Raw genomic sequence first — 23,678 nt, 5'->3', positions numbered from 1 at the left:
TGTCTGCGAGGCGGGGGGAGGGCACCCCGACCGCCAGCCGCCGGACCCGCGGAAACCCAGGTCTGCTGTTTCCGCCCCGAGGAGACGTCTGTGACGACAGCCTGACGCAGTGACGCCAGGGACGCAGCGTCGACCCATCAGACACTGATGGGTTTCAGAGCAGGACTGGACTGGACTTCCGATGGGGCTTATTTTTAAACTCTTAACGGTGGGCGACACATTCCTGACATCTCTATGTAGCTGGAGAAGTGTCCTCCTCACTCACGCACCTGACCTGAGAGCAAACCTGTGCGAGGTGCGGGGGCTGCGTCTGGCCTCGGGCCCGGCACCAGAGACGCCCCCCGGAGAGTGCACCAGGGTCTGCGGAGTGTCTCTCGACTCTCCACTCGAACCCTGCTCTGCCGCCCCCAGGGGAGGCAAGAGGGACTGCAGAGGCAGGGGCAGGGCCAGGGCGCTGCTGACCCAGGTGGCCAGACCGGCGGTCTGCCATTAGCGGCTCTTCACCATCTGTACGACCTCCCGTCCAAGACTCTGACCCATCCCCAGGCGTTTCCGAGGGGCACAACTAGGATGTCTTCTGTCTGGAGGCCCTGAACTTTGTTGGAGTTGAAATTCCTCTCTGGTTTTCCTGTGCAGCGGAACACGGCGACAGGGCTTTGAGGTTGGCACTGCGTAGAACACGCACATGCGCGCAGTGCAGCTGCCCCTCAGAGTCCGGGGCTGCAAGGTCCACGAGCGACACGTCGTTACTTCAGGACGCATTTCTGCACGGCGTGGCCGCCGAGCACGCCGGCTCCTGGGCGCCCGACGCAGCTGAGCACGCGAGACCCAGAACCCCCAGAGCCGAGCGACCCACCGCCAGGAAGGAAGGCGGGAAAAGACCTGAGGACGCTCCCGTCTCTGTAGCTCTGCTGCGAACAATGTAAACAAGAAAGTCTTTGTTCTTGTGTGATCCTGCAGCTCAGCACTTATGCACAACAGGGAGAAAGGGGGGACGGTATGTGGAGGGAAGGATCTGGAAAGGAAGGAGAAAAGGAACAAGAACACGGAGTCACAAGTAAGACGAACGGGCAGGTGTGGGGGGCCCGGCCGGGGGCAACCGCGGAGCGGGCGCACGGAGCACTGGTGGCCCTTCTGCGACCACTGGGTCTCCGCGCGCCTCACTGCCGTCCCGTCAGGAAAGCGAGTGCCCGAGGAGAGGCCGAGAGCAGACGGTGGGGATCTGGGAAGGACGGGAGCCGTGAACTTGGCCCATGGTAGAAATGCAAGGACAGGGTTTGGTCAGGTGGCCTGAGGAGGGAGGGCAGCACGGGAAGAGGGCTCCGGGCCGGACCGTGGGGCGGTCTACCAGTTAGCGCGGCGGGACGCGAGCCCAGGAGGGAGACGAGGAGCAGCAGCAGCAGCAGAGACGAGACAGGTCTTGGCTGGGTCTGTGTCCCGGCCGCCCTGGCGGGGGGGGGGGGGGGCCATTTCAGAACGGCTGGGGGTGCTGTCAAATGCCGTGGAAAAGTCCACGTGAAGTGAGAACTGAAAGTACCCTGGGGCTGTAGCATCACCGGGGGCTGGGTGCCACGGCATTTCCAAGCCCCCGGGGGCACGAAGGCCTGCCCGCGGAGAACTGCGTGTCCGGCCGCCACGCCCCACCCGGGACTTCTCAGCCAGGCCCAGACCCTCCGGACCGGGGTCTCCAGAGCAGGGCGCGTCAAGGCCACCCACCGAGGACAACACGCAGACAAACCACCAGCCCTTCCATTCCTTTATAATCTCACTGCTTTTTAAGGTCTTAATTACTTTAATGACTAGCACACAGCTGGTAATTAGTAAAGCCGGTAATCTCTGTGTGTACACACACACACACACACACACACACACCCCTTCTGTGCAAACCCCCGTGCATTGGGAGGGAACATTCCAAAGCCGTCTCCTCCCTGGGACGGGGGGTAACTGCTCCGGACTCCCTGCATCTGAGCCTCACAGGGTGGCCACGTGACACGCCAGGGTTCGTGACCCCGGGCTCTTCTGAACCCACACACTTCAGAGAGTGGGATCGTTCCCACCCACACCCTGTAACCGGGGAAGGCGCCTTTCCTGCCTGGGTCCCCTGAGTAAGAAAAAACACGCCCACGGGCCCCAGGGAGGGTGGCCACCGAGACACCCGGGCAGCGACAGACTCGGAGCGGCAGCGAGACCCAGGCTGCCTCCATACGGGGACATCATGGACAAGTGACACCTCAAACTGCCATCTCTCGGCACCCCAGGTGCTCCCCGGGTCTCCCTGAAGATACCGCATGGGCACCACCCGACTCTCAGTGGGGGTCGGGGACGCCCACCGCCCTCTCAGCCTTCCCGAGACGGCTCCCACGGCTCCCACGCACGGAGAGCCCACCCTCCAACACAGACACGGGACCGGGGTTCTCCAGGCACTGCCCCGGCAGAGGGGCCGGGGTCGGCTCCCACGGCCACACCTCACGACACAGACGCGGAACGGGCTTCGTTACTTACTTGAAATTCATTTTCATTCTGAGCTTGTTCGGATCCCTCCTTATTACAGGACCTCTATGAATGAGAGAAAGCAAACACCTCCGGTGAGACGGGGGCCGCCGAGCAGGCACGACCTTTGCAACCACCAGAACCGCCAGGGTTAACCAAGCGTCACAGGTGTTTAAGGAGCGCCTCTCAGCCCACTGGCGTCTCAAACGCGCCACCAGGGCCCGGCACTAGCACCAGCGCCCAAGGAACCGCTTTGTGTCTTTACAGGGAGAGGGATGCGCGGTGGAGACCGCAACGGCTGTGACCGGCAGCCGCTCTGGTGTGCCGCCTCACGGTTTCATCGTTCGAGGGAGGCCAGCAGAGGGCGCCCTTGCGATCGGGCCTTCTACAGACAGCTGGTCAAGCCGAGCGGCAACAATTTAGCCAGGCGGGTCTCCAGCCCTGGAAGAACAGGGAGGGCACCCCTGCCTGTGGCACGCGTGGCCAGCACAGAACTCGGGCACAGAAGGATCTGTGTGGACGAGCCTGCCCAACTGTCCCCTGTCACGCTCACTCCGCCCGTCCCCCTCAGTATGATCTGTCCTCCACTGAAAAGAGGGTTGTGCAAATGGGGCAGGTCGCTAAACCTCGCTAGACTTCTTTCACGTATTAACGTATGAAGGGATGCTTTTACATCCCTTTCCTCCATGAAGTTGCAAATGCCTGGTAACCAGGATCCTGGCAGTAAGAGCAGCTACCGTCTGCAACTCTGGCTGCGTTCTTTCTTCAGAGCACAGACCATATCTTCTAAAAGCAACCCCCCACCCCCCAAGCCTTTCATACGGGCTTTTAATCAGAGGATGGGGAAAACAAGTCAGAAACTTAAGTGTGAGGTCAAAATCTCATGTCCAATGTTGCCTCGAGAAGTACGTTGTTAAAGTTAAACTACAGTCTGCTCATGTCAGACGCGGGAGGAAGCCCACAAAGGGGGCCCTCTACACATGCTATGGGAAAAGGCTCCTGGACGCCCCACAGAAGACATACCTTTCCATTCCACAGCTTTATCAAACACACCTGCACCAGGGGTGGGACGTGTGGACAGGGAAAAAAATGCCACGTTAAGCAACACCAGCTACTCTAGCACCATTCAAAAACACCCAGCGTTTCAAAGCGACACTCGCACCCATCATACAGGGAAATAACATTCCACAGACAGTTTAATGCGTTTCATATGAACAGTACGTGTTCTAGCTTACTCGATGTAAAAGTAAACAAAATTAATACTCGTGTTCGTGAAGCTCTCTGTAGAGACTTGCACTTACATATACTCAGTAGCATCTTGATCTGCACACAGTTAAATGCATTGTGTACCAAATACGGAGAACACAAATGGGGCATGTGACATTTTATTTGAATAATCTGCATCTCTCTGACGAAAGAAAGGTGGTACAGGCTAAATCCCGTTACAATGAGTGCTACAACAGTGAACACCACGGAAATACTTTTAGACCTTTGCTGCCGGGCCGGTGCACGAGGTGATAAAGCTCCCCAGGGGGAGCGACTAGGTGCCACGAGAGCTCTACTCCCCCTTCACTCCGAAATACTCTCACGGCCCCGCTGTGACCTTGCACTTGGTCTCCTGGCCCTAGGGGCCTGTTTGTTACCTAGCAATACGGACTCCATTTTGGATCTATGTCTTTCCCTAAAGCACCGAGCAAATCCTGGTGCTTGAACACTTCTGGGATGGCACGAGTGTATCAACACTCCGGCACTGCGAAGGTCAAGGCGGCCAGCTCAAGGCAGGGCCTAGGGTGGCAGCACCAGCCCGCTACGGCAAACTCACATCCAGGATCCCAGCAGCAGGAAAACGGGCTACGGTGTTAGCTGGACACTGAATGGGGCTGAAATTCCCCAAAACATGTCCTTGTGCTTTTTCTCCCCGAGGAAAATGAAGCACAAAACAAGTTCTATCATCTGATATATTGCATATTGATACTTTGTAGGCAAGGCTTTAAGACAATCAAGGCATTTGGATAGCCTGTGAAATCTGCTGTAACGGGATTTGACCTGTCCGGAACCCTAAATGACCATGGTTATTCCTATGCTGTTATCATTCTAACTGTATCTTCTTAGGGAGATACAGTTAAGGGTTATTAAGCCAACAGAAGTCCCTTTTCCTTGTCTTAAATGGTGCTCTCAAAAGCAAGTCACTTCACCCCAAGTTTGAACTGGCTTAGCTCCCAAGGCCGTCCCTTGGAACGCAGCAGCACTCGGTGCCGAGGACTCCCCGCCCTGCCCACGGCTCTCCACCCCGAGGGCGTGCATTACTTATTCCACAAGAGCACCATCGTCAAGGCAAGATGGACTTCTGCCACGGCCAGCCTCCTGTTCTGTTTCCTCAGTACAAAATGCTCAGGGCTCCCTCGGTCCTGCCAGGAGCCCGGTAAGTCCCAGCGCAAGAAGGTGCGAGCAGGCAGAGAGAGACCCACGTCGCCAGAAAGAGGTCAGGGTGCGTTTCTGTCTGGGAAAACAGTAAGTAGAAAACACCTTGGTATCTGTGAGATTTCACTCCAGAGGCACAAATTTGTCTGAGGCGGATATGGAAATATATTGTACAAATATTTAACACGATCCACAATTTCTTCCCAATTTGTATATTCATAAAAATTAGCTTTCGTGAGTTATAAAATAGAACTGGAAAATGTTTGTGTTTGAAATGTGAACAGCGATAATTAAAAATAAACGGCCACCCTGACTGGTATGGCTCAGTGATTTGAGTGCGGGCTGGGAACCAGGCATCGCAGGTTCGACTCCCAGCCAGGGCACATGCCTGGGTTGCAGGCCATAGCCCCCAGCAACTGCACATTGATGTTTCTCTCTCTCTCTCTCCCTCTCCCTCTCTCTCTCTCTCCTCTCTTCTCTCTCTCTCCCCACTTCCCTCTCTAAAAATAAATAAAATATTTAAAAAATAAAATAAACTGCCACCGGCTTCCTTCCGTCTTCCTTATCCTTTTCCTCCGATTTTGGTTTTCAAGAGAACGTGTAAGTATTCGTCACAACCCACGTACTCATCAGACTGTGATACAGGAAATAAAACGGACTGAAGTGCTAGCAATAATAGTAAAGGGGTATGGTTTGTATTTTGCTTTAATGTTATAGAAGACTTTAAAACCTGAAACAGATTTTGACTGGCCAAGAACTTCTAAATCTAAAACCTACATTCAGCCCTGGCCGGAGAGCTCAGCTGGTGTGAGCGCCACCCTGATGCGCCCAGGGTGCGGGTCTGACCCCCAGGCAGGTGAGGGCGCATACCAGACTCAACCACTGAAGGCGGACATGGGCTGGGCGGGGGGTCGGCGTCTGTCTCTCTCCCTCCCTTCCTCTCTCTCAAATCAGTGAATCCACACAAACTAATCTCCTAAAAGCCTAAATTCTATTAGGAAGGAAGATGACAAAATTGGGACTTTTGCTCTATACTTTACATACTTCCATATTTTTAAAAGTGTTTAAAGTATGTTACTTTTATAATAAATGTATTTGATACAGGTTTCCAATGTTGCCTTTTCTGACAAAAATGATATTTAAAGGCTCTGTATTTAAAAGACCATTAAAAAAGTAAATGTCCATATTACAGGTTATTGCTTTTCAAAATGTTCTGTTTCGTGATTTGCAAAGATGAAAATCTACAGCCAGTAAGGCATCTTTCAGGGGCTAAGATGAGGCAATATCACGTGATTGTTTCACAATCTAACCAGTTTATTTCTTTAAATTTGTTTAAGCCATTGGGCAAGGTAAGCTCTTGCCACTGGCCAGTTTTCAACTGAAGTCCCTCCAGCGAGGAGGGAACCAGTTTTACGAGTAAGTGCTTGAGCACCGCCACAGCCCTGGAGACAAAGCAAAGGGGCCGTGGGCTTCCCCCAGAGACCGTGGGTGCGTGTGTATAAATGAACCAGTGCGAGTGGCCTTAAGTGGCATACAGCTATCTCAACGTCATCTGCACTGCCTGAAACATTTATCTGCAAAGTATCTTTAGAGATCCGGAACTGGGGAGCCGCTGGTGGGACAGCCTGGGAGAAGTCAGGAGTCAGCTACAAAGAAGGACCTGTCGTCCACAGTGGAATAAACTGGAAACGCTGCCTAGGAAATCTTCGTCAGTTACAGATGATGTCACAATAAAGAAGGAGGCACTCTGTCAAATACAACAGGGCTTCTCTACTGTGCGGCCTTTGGCTCTGAAGACTCCTAAGACCACCGCCCCCCTCAGTTTCTGGCCACACTCAACCCTGCAGGAGAGCACAGACTCCCCACACGGGGCGGGCGCCTGCTAATGACGGGACTCCATCCCTCTCCGGGGCGCTGGGCGGGGCGGGCCTGAGAATCTCGCCTCCCCAGAAGGGACGGCCGTCTTCTGCAGCGTGCTTTCTTCTCACTGTCGCCTGGACCCTGACCTTCCTTCTCCAGGGTTCCTAGGAAAGTACTCTGTGTCATTATCGCTTTTATGGTTCCTTACAACATTTCTTGAAAATATTTTACGTAACATTAAAATGTGAGATGCACATGCAATCGTTTAAAATGGAGAACATATGAATTATGAGAATTTAGACAAGTGAGTTCTAATATTTCATGGTAGTTTCTAGAGTATTTTCAATTACCCCAAGGAATATTCTAAAATAATTTGACCCTTCTTAACTTTGCAAAATTGCATGACCTGATGAACACCAGCAGGAGACTAGAACTTCTGCAGACTAAGCAAGAAAAGACAGGTGCGTGGAAGTCTTGGTTAAGAAGGCTCCCTTCAGGACCTTCTTGAAACTTCATGTCTGACCCAGGGTGACTGCTGCCCCCAGATGCCCGAGGCGCCCAAGGTGAGAGCACCTGTGCCGTAAACAGCTTGCGGGCTGCCTCGGCAGCGGCGCGTCCGCAGGACCAGGAGGAGCGCCGGGGCTGCCCCAGCCTGCGCACGCCTGTGCCTCCGGTCAGCACTGCCGAACGGAGTGAAGCGACTGAGGACCCAGCTGACCGGGCAAGGTGGGGGAGTTTGTTTCCAACTCTGACCAAAACAGCGTGGTGTTTCCTGAGTGCTGACAGTGGTACGAAGGAAGAAGGTTAGCACCCCAACTGATTTCTCGAGCGGGGGCCCATAAATTGCTATAATTACGGAACGTCATTTTCTACTGAGGAAACAGAAGAGGGGGATCTGATTTGCCTTGGACAAAAGCTAAACAACCCCCCCACCCCCCGCAAAAAGGCATGTATTCAGTACATAGCATTCTGACACCTGAATCACTGCACCTCTTTCCACACAGCACAGACTGTAGCTGGTGCCACTTAACACGAGCATTACGGCTTTCTCTTTAAAAAGCAAGTCTTGAACCCGAGAACCAAGAGGAGGAAACTGAAGCTGTAGAGGACGCTCCGGCTTCAGAGGACTCATACTATACCGTGAATCGTGTCTGTCACCTGGAAACCAGAGTGCGCCAGGCACGATCGCATGGGCAAGCCTGCAGCAGAGAACACATGCACAGACGGCTAAGGTGGTGCGTCACCCCGTCCCCTCCGCGCCACCCAGCACAGAGACATTCCTTCCCGAGAGGGGCGGGCCGCGGTGCTCACACCGTCGTTCCGGGGGCCGGGAACCGGTATTGGCTTCATGCTATAAATCTCAGACATAATGTAAGACCAGCAAGACAGAGACACTTGGAACATGTCAGAGTTAGACACGGTCATGTGCGGGCTGTTTAGTTATCAAAAGAAGGCACCAAGCAGGTATGGAAGGGGGGTCCATCGTCATTTGACGCTCTGGTGAGCGCTGGCTGCGGAGACGCTGGGCCAGACCCAATGGGGACGGGGCTGCAGCGCCAGACAGACGCCTGGCTTCTGAGCGGGGGGGGGTTCTGACAGCCTCACAGACGGGCACGCTGACCCCACACTCGGGGTACAGGGAGGTTTTTTTTTTTTAAAACTCGTATGGCCCTAATACGATGAGAAAAAAAAATGCAAACTTTGGAGCGCTCGGGCCCCAGGAGCGCGCTCTCGGGCCCCGGTGAAGGGGCCCCGCCACACCGTGCGCGCGGCAGTGGCAACCGACCTCCGCTCCAGGCCACGGGCCCATTTCTCAGCAGCCGGCAGTCCACTACCGGCTGACGACGGGCTGCTCCGTGCTTCAGTGCGGTCTAGTTTTTGATTCAACGGGGGCTTACGAGGAAGCAGGGAAATCGGTGTTTTGTTCCCTGCTTTCAGAAAAGCCGGGGTGCCAGACCCGAGTCTTCTGAATCGCTCACACATATCTGCGTTGTGCCTTGATCCCTTTCATTGTATTACGGTTAGTACTCACACAAGCACTAACATTAGCCTTCTATTACTGGAAAAGCAAAACAGAAACATTTTCTCAGACAACACGAGAGATCTCCGACGTGTGCCGTCACACCCATGCCTGCGGGACCGCTCAGCACGCGGGGCCGGATCTCTCCATCCGTGCACGGGAGGGATCGGCCGGCGCAGCCGCGGCTCCGCCAGAGGAGGGGCGAGGCGATCCTCCGCGACTTCCGCCAGCTGGCACAGGCGACAGGGAATGAACGATACGTACTGACATTTGTGTCTTCCACAATTCATGAGAAACAAGCAAACTGGTTATTGGTAATCAGCCACACTTGCTTCCTTGAAAAGGCTGCCCAGCTCACGTTCCTTCCCCGCATCAGAAAGGAAAGAGATCAAGTGACATTCACAGCTAACTTCTCAGTGTCAAGCTCTCTTCCGGCAGTGACGTGTCTTACCGCAGTGGCAAAAGCTAACTAGCACTTCTTCTCAACCCTCCTATTAAACCAAAAACAAAGCAACATGAAAAACTCTGGTTAAATCATCCTATTTTAAGTTAAGGGCAATTTTATAGTTGAATTCAGTTTTCATCTATACAGCGAATTTGAAAATAACCCTCTTTTTAAAAGTTCAAGTTAAAATTAGAGCTAGTCTCCCTCTGTGAGACAGACACTCAATTATATTGACATGAACTGCTTTATAATTGCACCAGTATTTTTATGTTTGATCGTTCCCTATAAATAATATTTGTACAGCTGTTTTTCAAAGCTGTGTGCTTCATCTTATTTACATTTTCCCCATGTCCAACACGGGACTCTGCATGAGGCCCTCCGAGGTGACGCAGACCCCGGACAAGGCCCGGGCACAGTGAGGCGGTCTGCTCTCGGCTCGTCTTACACGGGAGCGGGGACTGGCGTTTGGGGGGCGGAAGCGGGGGCCTCGGGGCACCTGGAGGGTTTACCTTGGCCTTCTGCTACTTAACCTTAGTGAGCTGCGCCACAGAGCAGTCATTTCACTGCCACTATGGAGATAAAGGAAGTTAGACATCTCGCAACACCGAAATAAAGAAAAATGAAAAAAACTGTGAAATATCTCATTACTTAAAGTCACTTATAAATAACTGTAAGCGTGAATCAAAGAAATATTTCTGCTTAATATTCGATTCTCAGAGATAAAAAAAAATTTCAGAAGCTTAAAACAAGGAGAAGGGGAGCGAGGGACACACGAACTGGGTCTATCATGTAACTAAGCAGAACCTCCCGACAGAACACTTGTAAGTGCAGCCGTCAGTTAACCCTTTCCAAGGGAGGCGCTCGCTCTGCCCCCCCCAGCAGCTGTGCTTGGAGAAATGCACAAACACGTGCAGAGGTGTGTGTGTGCTTCTCACCTCGGGCGAAGAAAAAAAGGGGAGTCTAATGTTTGAGTTGGACTCTAACTCCTCTGCGAAAGGAACGTGACTCGTTGTTCGCACGCCCTGCTTGCCCTGCCACACTCCTTCCCCACGCCAGCCCGACACGCTGCTGCGGGTCCTGGCGGGCTCTGGCCTTGCTGTGGGGGCAGCGGCGTCACCGGAGGAGAGAGAGCACAGACCTCTCTCCTTCCCGCACGGGCCAGGCAGAGCCTTGATGAGCCAGTGCTCTGAGTGCACCCACTCCCCAGGGAAGGAACCAATCTCAGGAACTTTTAAACTGAGTGACAGAGGGTGCAAATTTACGGTGGAACCCCTGCCACAGCGCCGTGAAAGCTCAGCTGTCCCAGCGCGGGGCAACCGCCGCGGGGCCCCTCTGCCTCCGCCTGCCCCCTCTCTCTCCCTCCCTCTCTCTCTGGGGGTCGCCTCTCCGGCGTGTCCGCTCTGACCGGGCAGGTGTCCTCAGCCCCGTGTGCACAGCCGCAGCACGCTGCCGTACTCCCCGCTCCTGCAGGCCCTAACCACTCCCCGGCTTGACGGGGTCAGGGAAGAAGTATCCAGTGAAAAAAGGTCCAGTCGAATGATGACCATTTTTAAAATGACTTAACATCAAGTGTGCCAATCTGAACTTTTAATATTCCTAAACATAATCGAATTAGCATAGACATGGACATGACCTACTTTTTAGACTGAACTGAAAGTAGTGTTTTAAAAAACTAAAGTCAGAAAACCCTTCTCTGCTTAATAAAGATAAAAATGGGCCCTTCCAAAGAAGACTTCACTGAATATCAAAATTCTACCATAGAAATATATCCAGCAAACATTTGTATGTGTGGTCAGTAAAATGGTAAATTTATGGTATAAAAATAGTTAAAAAAAATCCAGACATTTGGAATATCCTATAATTGGTTAAGGTAATTAACAAATAAGCTACTTTAATTAGAAATTAGATTCAATTATTTAAGCAATATGAAACTTACGAAAGACAGAAATCTAACAAGTTCAGAGTCTTAAAGAAATCACCGAGAGAGGCAGCCACGAAAGCCAGCGTGCCCGAGACCCGGCTCTGCCTGCGGGGGAGCCCGCGACCCCCCTGCAGGCCGCTGCAGCTGAGCTGGGCCCCAGCCTCAGCGTGTGGAGAACTCGAGCATCATCAAGCACTATAACCAACATCATACTTTCTCTGCACAGAAAGCTGGAAATGTTTATACTAGTTTTCTAATAAATAATAAGTAAAAACAGGAATTCACTTAGAAATAAAAAGCCCAATTACAATAAAAGCAATACACTGACATAGCTTTAATGATACCACTAAAGTATTTAACATCTCTCAGGAAAGAGGATTAAAACGGTGACCAGGTCCCTCCCGTCCCCACGCAGCCTAGGAACTCACCATCTTCAAAATCGCCCCGTACAGCCGCAGCAGCACCTTCCGGGGCTCGTCACCAACGGTGGCCACAGTGTCGGGCAAGGAGCACTGGAACAGCATGTTACTGAGGCCACCCCTGGGAAGAAACGAGAGCATGGTCAGCGTCTGTGTCGGGAGGGAGGGACGTCACTCCCCCTGCGTGGCTACGGGTGGAGAAACCAGGGGCTCGTCTCGCAGGGGACTCCCGACGTACACGACTAACGCCCCAGCTTTCAGATCAACCCCATAAGTCCCATCACAAACAGGCAAACCCCGATCTGTCTTCTGGATCAGCCGGGGGCGTTTTCCCTAACTGCACGTGTGCCCCGCCCCGGGCCCCGGGCCCGGCCCCCAGAGAACGACCAGGACCGGGAGCACTCAGAGTGGGGAACCCCGGATGCAGCCCTCCAACCCCACATTCTTCCAGGACCCCAAACTCCCCTTACGCCCGATTCCCATCATCCCCAGGCTAAAATCTTGGGGCAGTACCTAAACCCCTCCTCCGGAACTTCCCACCTGAAGTACAGTTCCAAAGTCTACCCCCCTCATACTCGTGTTATTAAACATTTCTCAACTGATTTTGACTAATATGCCTTTTCCGAAAACCCGGTAACATCTGCGAGACCTCAGCGCCCCAGCCTGTGACTACTGAAGACAAGAAACAAGTTATGATGAGGTCACTCGGCCAGGAAGAGCCTTGGGGCAAAGCACCTGCCTGAGCAGGAAATGACTGGGCGCACAGCAAGGTTAGCCAACTCGGTTAGCCAACTCGAGGGCTGGAGATAAACGACAGAAGATAAAACACCACACCATCCGAATTACGGACAAGAGGTGCTTCGCCTGCAGCAACGCCCAAGCCGCTAAATCCGACCTGGAGACTACAGCTCGAGGGACTGTCACAGGAGCCGAGCACTCTGCCGGAAGCCAGGGAAACACAGACCTGAGATGGGATCTGGTTCCTGCCCTCAAGGCACGCGTCCTCAGAGTTCCCAGTCACGGGACAGTGACTTCAGCGCACCCTGAGTCCACACCCGCCTGGCAGGTGCCTCCACACCGAGGCCTGACTCTCGGACAAAACGTCACCAGCAAAAGAACACCACAGCTTTCTAAACGACACCCCCAGGAGGCAGCCTCTTTCCCGGTTCCACCCGCGAACAGTCCGCCTGGCCCAGCCGTGCCCCCAGCCACGCAGGGACTGCAGGCGCACACCGACGGGGGGCACCACGGGGGGCACCGTGCAGAAGTGCACAGGGAGGGACGCGGCTGGATCGTGTGGGGAAGAAAGGCAACAGGGAGACATTTTCTCCTCGAGGTTGGTGATGTCGCCACACCAACTCCGGCATGACGACTCTGACGGCTGCGCTCCAGCGGCAGACGGCGCCTCCCTTTCCTCGGCAGAACCCAGGCCGGGGAGGGTTGGAGGAGCCGGGCGGCGGGACTATACTCAGCAGCTGCCTTGACAGCCGGGTGGGCCCAGGCGACCGAGTGCGGGCGAACGAAGTGTGGAAGGCTGGGCCTGTGTGACTTCTGGGAAATCAACTCAGGGCGCACTCCCGCTTTGCCCCCCTCTTGCCCGCCCTCCACCTGCGGTCTGAAACAAGGAGAGGACGGCGTGCCGGCGGCTGACCTCTCGTCTGAGCTGCAAACTAACCGCGTTTTCTACAGCTGTGGCGCTAGGCTGGGACTCCACCAGCTCCATCCAGATCTCCTTGGTGGGCTGCTCCCCAGGGGGGCGGGCAGGGGGGCCCTGGACGGGGCTGGAAGGCAGGGGGAGGGAGAGGGTGCAATAGCAGCCCCGCAGCCCACCCGTGGCTGCTGCTCCAGCGCCCACTTCTTTCTCGGCCCCAGAGCCAGCCTCGGAGCCCCTTCTCAGAGGGACCAGCGCCGAGGTCAGGGCTCCTGCTCCACGGGGACGCCCCGCAGACTGTGCTGCCAGCGACAGCCGGGCAGTGCCTTCTGCTGGGAGGCTGGGTCCCCCTTCTGTGGGGCCCCTCCTTGGAGTTTCCAGGTTCTGATAAGCCCCGCCTCCCCCCCTTGTTCGCCAAGGCCCAGGCGTGGCGCTGCTTGCTGCGGTTATCACTTTAATAGTCACGCCTGCCTTTTCAGTTCCCCGAGCACCTGCCCGCTCCAGTCCTTCTAGCAAATTCTCTACGTTGGAGTACCTAGCGTTGTCCCATGTTCTTCTTGCTGGGGTCCCGAGGGGCATGTGCGGCCAGAGCTTTAGCGGGTCCTTGGATTACGAGAACAAGGGCCGCACCCTCGGAATGGCAGGCAGAGCGGTTAGCCGAGAGGGGTCCGCATCCCCCTCAAGCCTGGGCGCTGGCCCAGCGGCCCGGCCTGCCGACTTCTGCCCTGCCACAGACGGACACGCATTTCTGTGCTGTCGGACCCACTGCCTCTCACTGTTACTCTGGAGTGTTCTGTTCTAAGAGGCTCAAACCTAGTAGTAACCGATAAAGCTTATCACAGCCACTTACTGGTGTTCTTCCAAACTGAAAACTCCTCCTTCTCTGCTATCTAAAAACGACCTATCATTTACGGCCAAGTTCAAAATCCAACCTCCCCAGGAGGCTTCTTCCATCTCACCGGCTGGCTCCTTGAAGGCCGGGGGGTACGGTCCAACCTCAACCCCAAGGCCCGGGGGCCCCCAAACCACAATCGTGGATGCGCAATAAAGGTTTTCCAAAAACGACAACGAACAGCAACACTCTCGTCCCACTGAGTCTCTCTCTCTGCTCCAAACTCCACCCTGTTATGTTTGATAACTGCTCGCTCACATGGTTCACCCGCAGGTTTGGTGGGTTAGTCTTGGCTCCCCAAGGGGCAGTCCCCTCTTCCTGGGGAAGGCATCATGCTATGAGGAAGACCACAGGCTTCGGAGCCAGGGAGCCTGGGATTCAAACCCCACGCCTGCCACTTGCTAGCTGTGCGACTTTGGGCACGTCCCTAAACCTCTCTGACCCTCCACTTCTGTCCTCCGCAAAGGAGCAGGCCTTCACTGGTCACAGGGAGAGCTCAGAGCCACGGGGCCCCTGTACTACAGCGGTCTAAGCATTCAACAAGGGTTAACGCTTCTCATCCGCCCAGCCCCCCTACAGGTGGAGGCCGGCACCGCCTCCACGTTGCAGGCAGGAGGTCGAGGCACACAGCCAGGAAGGAAGGGGCTCAGCCAGGGCTCGGATGCTGCTGTACGGCCCCGGGGTCCTCGCTTTGAACTCTGAGGCCAGGAGACACAGGAGACAAAGCGGGAGGGCACTGGGCGCCGCCCTGCACATCGCAGTGGACGCCGAGGGCGCCAGGAGCCTTGCAGAAAGGCTGGCCCGCGCGGACTCGCACAGAACGCGTGTCTTCACCGCCTGCGGCCACTGCAGTGCGTGGCCAGAAACTTAGGGCTTAAAACAACTGACTCATCATCTTCCAGTTCTGGAGTTCGAACACCTGAAAATAGGTTTTATGGGGCTATAATCAAGGTGTCAGCAAGGCTGCACATCAAAATTATACACTGCGTTCCAGGAAACGGATATAAAACAGCTAAAACCAGATTCTGATTGCGCTAATGAGTTTCAAAGGCCGAGAGCTATGGAGGGCAATGAGGGGTTAGGGTGCCGTGGGCACAGCGAGTCAGCCAGGGAAGAGGGGGACATTTCTGAGAGGGGGCAGGCAGTGGTGTTATGATGTGTGTATTTGCCCCCAATTTAAAACAGGGAAGGAAGCACTGTTACATGCTGTAACGTGGATGGCCCTTAAAAACGTCATGCTAAGTGAAAGAAGCCAGTCACGGAAATACCACATGGAGAAAGGGAACACACACACACACACACACACACACACACACGGATTCCGCTCATAGGAACCGTCCAGAACGAGGCAGTCAGTAAAGACAGAAGTCAGACCGGTGAGTGCCGGAGGCTGAGGAGGCAGGGGCTTATGGGGACAGGGTTTCTCTCTGAGATAATGAAAACGTCCTAAAATTGACTATGGTGATGGGGGCATGTACCTGTGAGTACACCAGAAATCACCGAATTGCACACATTATTATTTTATTTATTTATTTTTAGAGAGAGATGGAGGGAGGAAAGAAGGAGAGAGAGAGAGAAAGAAAGAAAACTATCAATTCATTGTTCCATTTATTTATGCATTCATTGGTTGCTTCTTGCATGTGCTCTGACCGGGGATTGAAAAAGCCTGCCACCCTGGGAACCCCCCCAAGAGTATGGGCCTGTCTCCCGCAAGGGCAAGGCCGCTCCGTGGAGGGGGAACACACAGATGAGGGGACCCAAGGGTCTGCCCCCTGCACCCCCCAGGCCCCAAGCAAGTCGCAGAGCAGAGGGAAGGTGCAGCCCTCGCCTTTCTTTTCAGCTCTGGGCAGCGCCTCACATACGCGGCTTATCGGGGTCGCCCTGTCGCGAGGGCTCCCGGCTCCCGAGCAACAGGATGGGCATCAGGACAGGCGTTGGTTAAAGGCCTTCGTCCCCCTTCCTGTCCCATCCCCTGGAAAGCTCAGTCCGCGGCGAGCGCGAACAGACGGACCTCTGTTCTGGGCTGTGTAGCTCCATTCAGAGTCCATTCCCAGGCTCCCGCAGAAGGAAGGAAGCCGGGCCAAGCTTGGCCAGAAACGGGCCTGCAACCTGGAAACCCTGCATCTCTCGTGCTATCTGTAGCCTCTGTTGCTCAATAATAGACTTTAGTGGGAGGAAGCAAACCATCGATTGTGCTTTAGTAACAATCCAAATAAGAGATCAAAGTCACAGATGACCCAAACTGTGAGAAACTATCTAGAAATAGGCTGGTCACCAATGCGCCAAGTAACAGCCCAGGAACAATGAGACACGGTGGGAAGAGATGCCACAGAAATGGTGGCAGAAATCCAGCAGCCCAGCGCACGGCCAAGTTTGTCAGGAACATCCGCACAAGTGAAACCCCAGGAACTCTCCGGGATGCCAAAGAAGTCTGAAACTGCAAACCTTATCATCTGGCAGGACAGCCTTAGTAAACAGGCATGCCAGAGTCACGTTCAGGAAGCACAAGATGCTCACGGAAGCAAAACAGCAAATAAAATAAAAACCATATGCCCATTTCACATTCTCCTGGAAAAACCTCCCTACCCCCCTTTCCCCACTCTGAGGCAGACGGGGGAAAGCCCTTCACTCCAGAGGCCGGCCGCCCGGGTCACGAACAGGCACAGCTGGGCCTCGCCGGGGGCCAGAGGCACAGGCGTGCTCCGCCCGCCCCCCAGACGGACAGCAGGAAAAACCCCCTAGCAGGAAAAACCCCCGAGCGACTCGAGGGAGCAAAGGCAGGTGGTGGCGGCTGTCAAAGAAGATCCTCCCACTTCCACTCATTCGCAGGTTCAGTCCTTCAGGGCGGACAGCACAGCCCCGCCCCAAACTCGTCCCTCCCGCACCAGCCGTCATGCCGTCGTTCTGGTCTCACGGCACGCACCAGGGGCATAAAGGCCACTTCACAAACCCCTCCAGACTGACCACTCACCCACCTAACCCGAAACACTGAACACCACACCACTGGGTGTTGGCTGTGAGACTGTTCGACTTGGGCTGCTCTGAAAGGTTCACAAGGACTGTAAATCTACTCCACCTGTACAAGGAAGTCAACTCTGAGCTGATGACGTCATCCAAACCTCAGCCACAAGAAAAAAACCAATGGTCTGGCAGACGTGATTTACCCCAGCTGTGTCACGTGGCCCACCTCACCGCACCGGCCTCAGGGAGCTGGTGTATGCACAGGAGACGTCCTGAGCACTTGTGAACGTAACACCCTAGGCATCGAGTGTGCAGTCTGTGATAGGAAGCAGCTGGTAATTTTGCTGAAGAACAAGTTGTAACTGCACGTTACAAAGCAAATGTAGCCCTGGCTGGTATGGCTCAGTGGGCTGAGCTCAGCCTGTGAACCAAAGGGTCGGCTGTTTGATCCCCAGTCAGGGCACGTGCCTGGGCTGGGGGCCGGGTCCCCAGTAGGGGGCGCTCGAGAACCACCCACACACTGATGTTTCTCTCCCTCTCTTTCTCCCTCCCTTTCCCTCTCTCTAAAAATAAGTAGATAAAATCTTTAAAAATAACAGAGCAAATGTACAAGACAGAACGTCTGAGCTGGTGTGTAAGAGCAAATGTACAAGACAGAACGTCTGAGCTGGTGTGTATGTTTACCTCCAGGAGTGGCTTCCATGTCTGCAAGTCTTTGTCTCACAGACAATGTTTTTTAAAAGTTCTGGAGTAAAATCACTTTACTAGATAGTGGTTTCCTGTATGATACAACTTTTACTTTAGCAACGTGTATTTCAATCGCTGTACAGATGGCCTGCATCCTTCACTGGCAGCCCTGGCGGGCCTTACAGAGGTTACGTGGTCTCCGTCTCCCTTTCCCAGGGCTCCCAGTCCGTCGAACCCACGCTACAGTGATACACCAGCAGAGCGCCCCAGTCCCGAGATATGACATTTCTGTGTTTCCTCCAATTTCTGAGCCGTGGTGAAATACCCATCACACAAATCTACCACTTTCACCATTTTTAAGTGTAGAGTGCGGGGGCACTAAGAGCGATCACATTCTATGTGCAGTGACCCCCACCATCCGTCCGCACAGCTGTGTTTCACCTCGTAACCCTAAAACGCTGTGCCCATTGCACTCCTGACTCCCCGCTCCCCCCTCCCCCGCCCCGGGCATCCGCCAGTCCACTTCGTCTCCGTGAATGCGGCTCGAGGGACCTCTCACAGGGCAATACAGTGCTTGTCCTTCTGTCTGGCCTACTCTCCTTAGCACCTGAAGGTCCTGTCCTGAAAGTTCATCCCCGTTGTAGCAGCTGTCAGAATATCCTTTTGTAAAGCTGAACAATATAGTCCACTGTATCCAAATGTCCCATTTACTCATCTACTCATCCATCAGAAACATCTGTATTTGTGACCATTTGCGAAAGAGTTCGTCATCTAGGAGAGTCTGCTCGATGGTAACCCCAAGAAACCACCTGCTCCAGAGAATCCTTTACCGCAAAGGTTTTCAACTGCTAAGTCACCTGGTCTGCAGCAACCAGCGATGTTTCGCTGAAAACCGGAGAAGGCACCGAAACCACTGCAAACTGCCCGCAAGTAACACGGATCGAGCCTGGCACACACAGCACCAAGCCCCCTCAAGTTCAGGGCCCTGGAGGTTCAAGAGCATCGCCTAAGAGTCCAAACGAATAGGGAAAGAAAACAAAGCCCACGGCACAAACAGCATCTCAGCAGGAAAAGGCTGCCCTCAGGCGCGAAGGACCAGGTGTCTGTCTGGAAGACAGAAGGCGGCGTGACAACGGCCCCTGAATTCAGAGTGCGAGCGAAATAAGGAAAAGGGGGTTTCGGGGAAATCTCTTACAACCATCCAAAACGCAACCTGAAACCACCACGGCTCAGCTGACGTGAAAACCACTTCAGGAAGATGACAGCAGCGATCGCAGAACTCAGGTGAAAGGAACAGGCCCCCGCCGGCTCTGCGGGCGGCCGCGGGGCCTGGAGCAGGCTGCCGCGGGCCTCCAAGCCAAGCCCGTTCTCCCGCCGAAATGCAGCGCACCCAGTCGGGGTGGACGTGAATGTTCTCACTGTGATACAACGCACCCAACAGGGTGTACTACGTACACCACGTGACATCAGCTGTGTGTTGCCAGCACTAACACAAAGCAAAGGCTGATGTATTTTTTTTAAAGATTGTATTTACTTTTAGAGAGAGGGGAAGGGTGGGGGAGAGTGAGTGTGAGAAACATCGATTTGAGAGAGAAACACCGATCAACCACCTCTCACACACTCCAAACTGGGGACCTGGCCCACAACCCAGGCCTGTGCCCTGACAGGGAATCGAACCAGCGACCTTTCAGGGGCTCGACCAACTGGGCCGCACCCATCAGGGCATCAAAGGTTAATCTTGCCGGGAATGCCAGATGGATGAGAGAGTAAAGCTCAAATTCAGCCCTGGGCTCCAGGGCTGTTCAACCTCGGTGCTGTTGACATTCGAGGCCAATACCTCTTGGTCAGAGGAGGAGGAGGGGCCGTCCATGCAAGGGGGATGTCCCGCGGTATTCCTGCTCCGCACCCACTGGGTAATGGTAGTATCTCCACCACCAAACGTGACAACCAAAACTGCGTCCTGACGTGATCAAACGTCCTTAGAAAGTGTTCCTGAAACGCTCACTTCAAGCCACTATCCTCAGCGTCCCTGGAAGACAGCTCGCGGCTGCCTACTCTTCCCACCCGAAAGGTCGTCCACCTCTGAGTTCAGGGATGCCCCCGCTTCCTCCCTCCACAAAGTGCTGGCACACCCCTTCTGGCCCCCACACACCTCCCGATCCTTATCTTGTTGTTTTTCATTTTACTTTATTTACTTTTAGAGAGAGGAGAGGCAGAAAGACAGAGAGAGAAACATCCACAAGAGAAACACCAATTAGCTGCCTCCCACTCACGCCCCAACAGGGAACCAAACCCACAGCCCAGGCCCGTGCCCGGACCGGGAAAGGAACCAGTGACCTTTCCCTCCAGCCACCCAGGGCCGGGCCAGACCTTACCTTTCCGATTATCTCATCGTCAGCTGCTGCGCTACCCTGACCCTCATCAAAAGGAGCCCCAGGCACGGTGAAGCGCGTGGACACGTCATGAAAGCCCTGGAGACTACAACCGCATTGTGGACGCCGCACAGACCCGAGGACAGCGGCAGACGGGGCAGTGCCGGGGCAGTGCCAGGTCCCCTGCGGCCGGAGGAGGGCGGTGGGATTGTGGAGGGACAGGAAAGAGAACGTGGGCATCAGCTCCAGAGCTGGACAAACCAAGAGACTAGGCTGGAAAAAAAGACACCTCCTAGAACTGATACGCAACTGATGCAAGATTTAACACGTACAGGTCAGTCGCTTTCGCCCTGGCCAACCGGCGCGGCTAAGAATGCTGTCTCCATACGTCACGGTTTCAGGTTCCATACCCGGTCAGGACACAAATAAAAAACCACCAATCAGTGCATAAATAAGGGGAACAGAGCGACATTTCTACTTCTCTGTTTATTTCTCTCTCTCTCAAAATCAATTTAAAAAGGTCCATCGCCTTCCCATATGCCAGCAATAAACAAGTACAAGCTGAAGTGAAAAAACGACTCAGGGACTATCCAACCACCTTTGCTTTCTTTCCTCTGCCTCCTACCAACTGCCTCTGCCCCTGCCCCCGGCTCCCAGGCCTGTCTGCGGAGAGGCCAGGGCTCAGAAAGGAAGTGCCGCTCAGTTCATCTTGCTGCACTTGCAGCTCTGGTGAAAGGCTGGGCGCAGACGAGGAATCAAGTGACTGCAAGTGGGTTTGGGGACTATCCGTGGCAGCCAGCCAGCCAGTTGCTAGATGCTGCCCTCAACCTGGTCAGCCACTGAAAAGAAAACCTGGCCCTGGCCTGGTGGATGAGTTGGTTAGAGCATCTTCCCCACACACCAAGGTTGCAGGTTCGATCCCCTGGGAGACTGGCACATGCAAGACTCAGCCAATGAATGCGTCAATAAGGGGAACAACAAATCGATGTTTTTCTCTCTAGAAATAAAAATTTTAAAAGATACTAATAAAATAACACTCACAGAAAAACACAACACAGTTTTAAAGGTCTAAACAGAAGGACCCACACGAAATGCTAAATGTTTATCTCAAGGAAACAGAAAGGAGACGGAAATCAAGGGGGTCTTTACGTGTTCCTGTTAAGTGTGAATATACACACACATATTTATGGTTAAATTAAAATCTGTGATTACAAACTTTTAACCTTAAAATATGGGGGAAACATTCTATTTCACTCCTAGTTATTTTTGGAGCCACACCTCCCACCTTCGTCCATCAGCACACCTAACGTGCCCGAACAGTGTCAGTGGGGAATGAGCAAACGTTCCCCCTTGGCCACTAACAAACGACTCTTTCAAAGAGGAAAAAAATCATATCACAGACTCGAGAAACTAGAAATGTAAGTCATCACGTGATTTTTTTAAAATCCAGCCATAACATCACTCCTTCGTTTCGAGTCCTAAACTGCAAACGGACTTTCCAGACATATCGTAAGCTTCTGCACAAAACGTACTTCGTGATGGAACGGTATTGTTCCTCCTTAGAAAAGACTTGTTTTCCCATGAAACTGAAAAGCCTGCCTTTTGGGAGGTCTTGAGCCGCCGCGGGCCTATTTCGCGAGATTTGGCTTGGATTTCACAAGCGTTCGGGAAAGGTGGCTCTTCTCGCCTGCCCCCGCGCCCCTGCCCGGATAGCGTCACCTGACCCTCTAGCCGCTGGCCACGTCCCCCACCCCCACCCTGCCACCGACCTGATGACACTGATGTGAAACTGGTCCTCGCGAAGGCCCCGCCAGGCTCCGGGCAGGAACTCCTTGCACCACAGATAGGCCCTACGCCGCGTCCGGGGCTCCGGTTGCTCTTCGGCTGGCGGTGGTGGCGGCGGCGGCGGCGGGAGCAGTGGCAGCGGCGGGGGCGGCGGCGCGGGCAGCGCGAGCCGAGGCTGCCGGGCGCCCAGCTGCTTGGGCTCCAGGTCGCTGGCGGCGTCGCGCTGCTGCCCCACGCCGGGCGCGGGGGTCGTGCTGCCGCTGCCGCAGCCTAGCAGCAGCCCGAGCGGTGAGGGCTCCGCCTCGCCCCCGTTGCAGAACTTGGTCTTCATGCCAGGCAGGCGGCGGAGGAGATGCGGGCGGCCGAAGCGGCAGAAGACGAGGCTCACGGTCCGGCCGGGGGACCCCCCTCAAGGAGGCCGGAGCGGGGGGCGCTCGCAGACCGGGTGGCGGGGGGCGGCGGTGGTAGCGGTGGTGGGGGGCGCGCCGGGCGGGTACCAGCGGGCGGGCACCGGTAGGCAGCGGTGGCGCAGAGACGGCGAGCGGCTGGTCGCAGCGGCGGCGGCGCTCTCGGCTGGCGGTGCTGGCCGAATCGCTTGCTGGTATACCGCCGCCGCCGCACGCGGAGCGCCCGTCGCGTCACTGCCCGCCCTCGAGCTCGCTGCTGATTGGCCGCCGCCCGCCGGCCTGGCGCGTCACAACCGCCTCCGCCCTCGGGACCCCGCCTCCTCATTGGCGGCTCCAGGCTCCTCTGTGGCCTGGGGTAGGGGGCGGGCCTGGGGGGGGCGGTGGGGAGGTAGTAGGCGGCGCGGGGGTCCTGGGGACTGAGAGAAGCGTGCCGGGCACTGGGGGCTCCGGAAGAGGTGGTTGGGGCGGAGAGCTGGGGTCCTGGCCGGCGTGGCCTGTGAGCCTGGGGGTGGCGGGGCGGACTCTGGGCTTGCCTCTGGGATTGAAACTTTGCTTGGATTTCTTGGATCCTCAGGACGAGGAGGCCGGCGCCGGGCGCGCAGGGCATGCAGGAGGCTGATGCCCGGAGGCTGGCTCCTCTTTCTGCATGACCTTGGGACGAGGCACCTCGTCTGCAGCTCTGTGGGGGCGATTTTAAACATTTCCCTGCCCGGGATCAGCTCTGTAAGAGGCGCGGCCAAGCCCCTTTCCAGCCGGAGACAGAGAAATGATTGTCGCCGGGTCAGAAACAGAGGCCCAAAAGGGGGAAGAGGGGACCGGTTCCAGGCCGTACAGCCGGCTGCAGCCTCAGTTTCCCTATCCGTGGTGCTGAGGACGCCGGGCCCTAGATGTTTGGGGCGCGCAGGGGGGCATCCCACAGCAGGGCCGCGTCAGCATCCCGGAACACGGGGCAAAGGTGAGTGCCACAGGACTGCTGGATTTGTGGACACCGCCCCACCCGCCCTTGCACGGGAGGCAGCCCCGTGACCGTGACTAACGCACCTCTCTGTCCGTGGGCCCATGCCCCTGTCTGCCTCAAACCACCCTGTGTCCTTCATTCTTCCATCCGGCCACCCCAATCATTTCTGGAAGTTAAGTGGGGGTACAGATAAATATGAAAATTACAAATCCTGTTTTACAGGACGTGGGATGGGCAAGAGGTTTCCCTGGCTGCTTAGAAAATTCAGCACCTGGTACACAGGAAATGTAGGAATTTCCCAGTATGCTCCAGCAAAAATCTCTGTTTATATAGCGTGCACTTGGCTGAACTTGCTAAAAGAAAAAAATGGTCTTCATTGAACAAAAGGG

At 55.0% G+C, this 23,678-nt stretch overlaps 1 protein-coding gene across 2 annotated transcripts in view; it reads right to left on the bottom strand.

Annotated features, from left to right (window-relative positions):
• CHKA (choline kinase alpha) overlaps positions 1 to 22,520 on the bottom strand; it is a 35,861-nt gene extending 13,341 nt beyond the window's left edge. The window contains exons 1-3 of one of the 2 annotated variants that reach the window (XM_045854771.1): positions 21,909 to 22,520; positions 11,586 to 11,697; positions 2,503 to 2,556 (exon numbers count right to left, since the gene is read on the bottom strand). In XM_045854771.1, the coding sequence (XP_045710727.1) occupies positions 2,503 to 2,556; positions 11,586 to 11,697; positions 21,909 to 22,255 (513 nt within the window). In that variant the 5' untranslated portion in view covers positions 22,256 to 22,520. The remainder of the gene's footprint in view (positions 1 to 2,502; positions 2,557 to 11,585; positions 11,698 to 21,908) is intronic. The other variant, XM_045854773.1, reaches the window with a different exon arrangement.
• Between the last annotated feature and the right edge of the window lie 1,158 nt (positions 22,521 to 23,678).

The sequence above is a fragment of the Phyllostomus hastatus genome, unplaced genomic scaffold (assembly GCF_019186645.2).
Source record: "Phyllostomus hastatus isolate PE091 unplaced genomic scaffold, TTU_PhHast_1.1 phas_scaffold_11, whole genome shotgun sequence".
In the NCBI taxonomy this organism is placed as follows: Eukaryota; Metazoa; Chordata; class Mammalia; order Chiroptera; family Phyllostomidae; genus Phyllostomus; species Phyllostomus hastatus.
The sequence above is the reverse complement of the archived record's forward strand: the minus strand, read 5'-3'. Positions and strand labels throughout refer to the sequence as shown.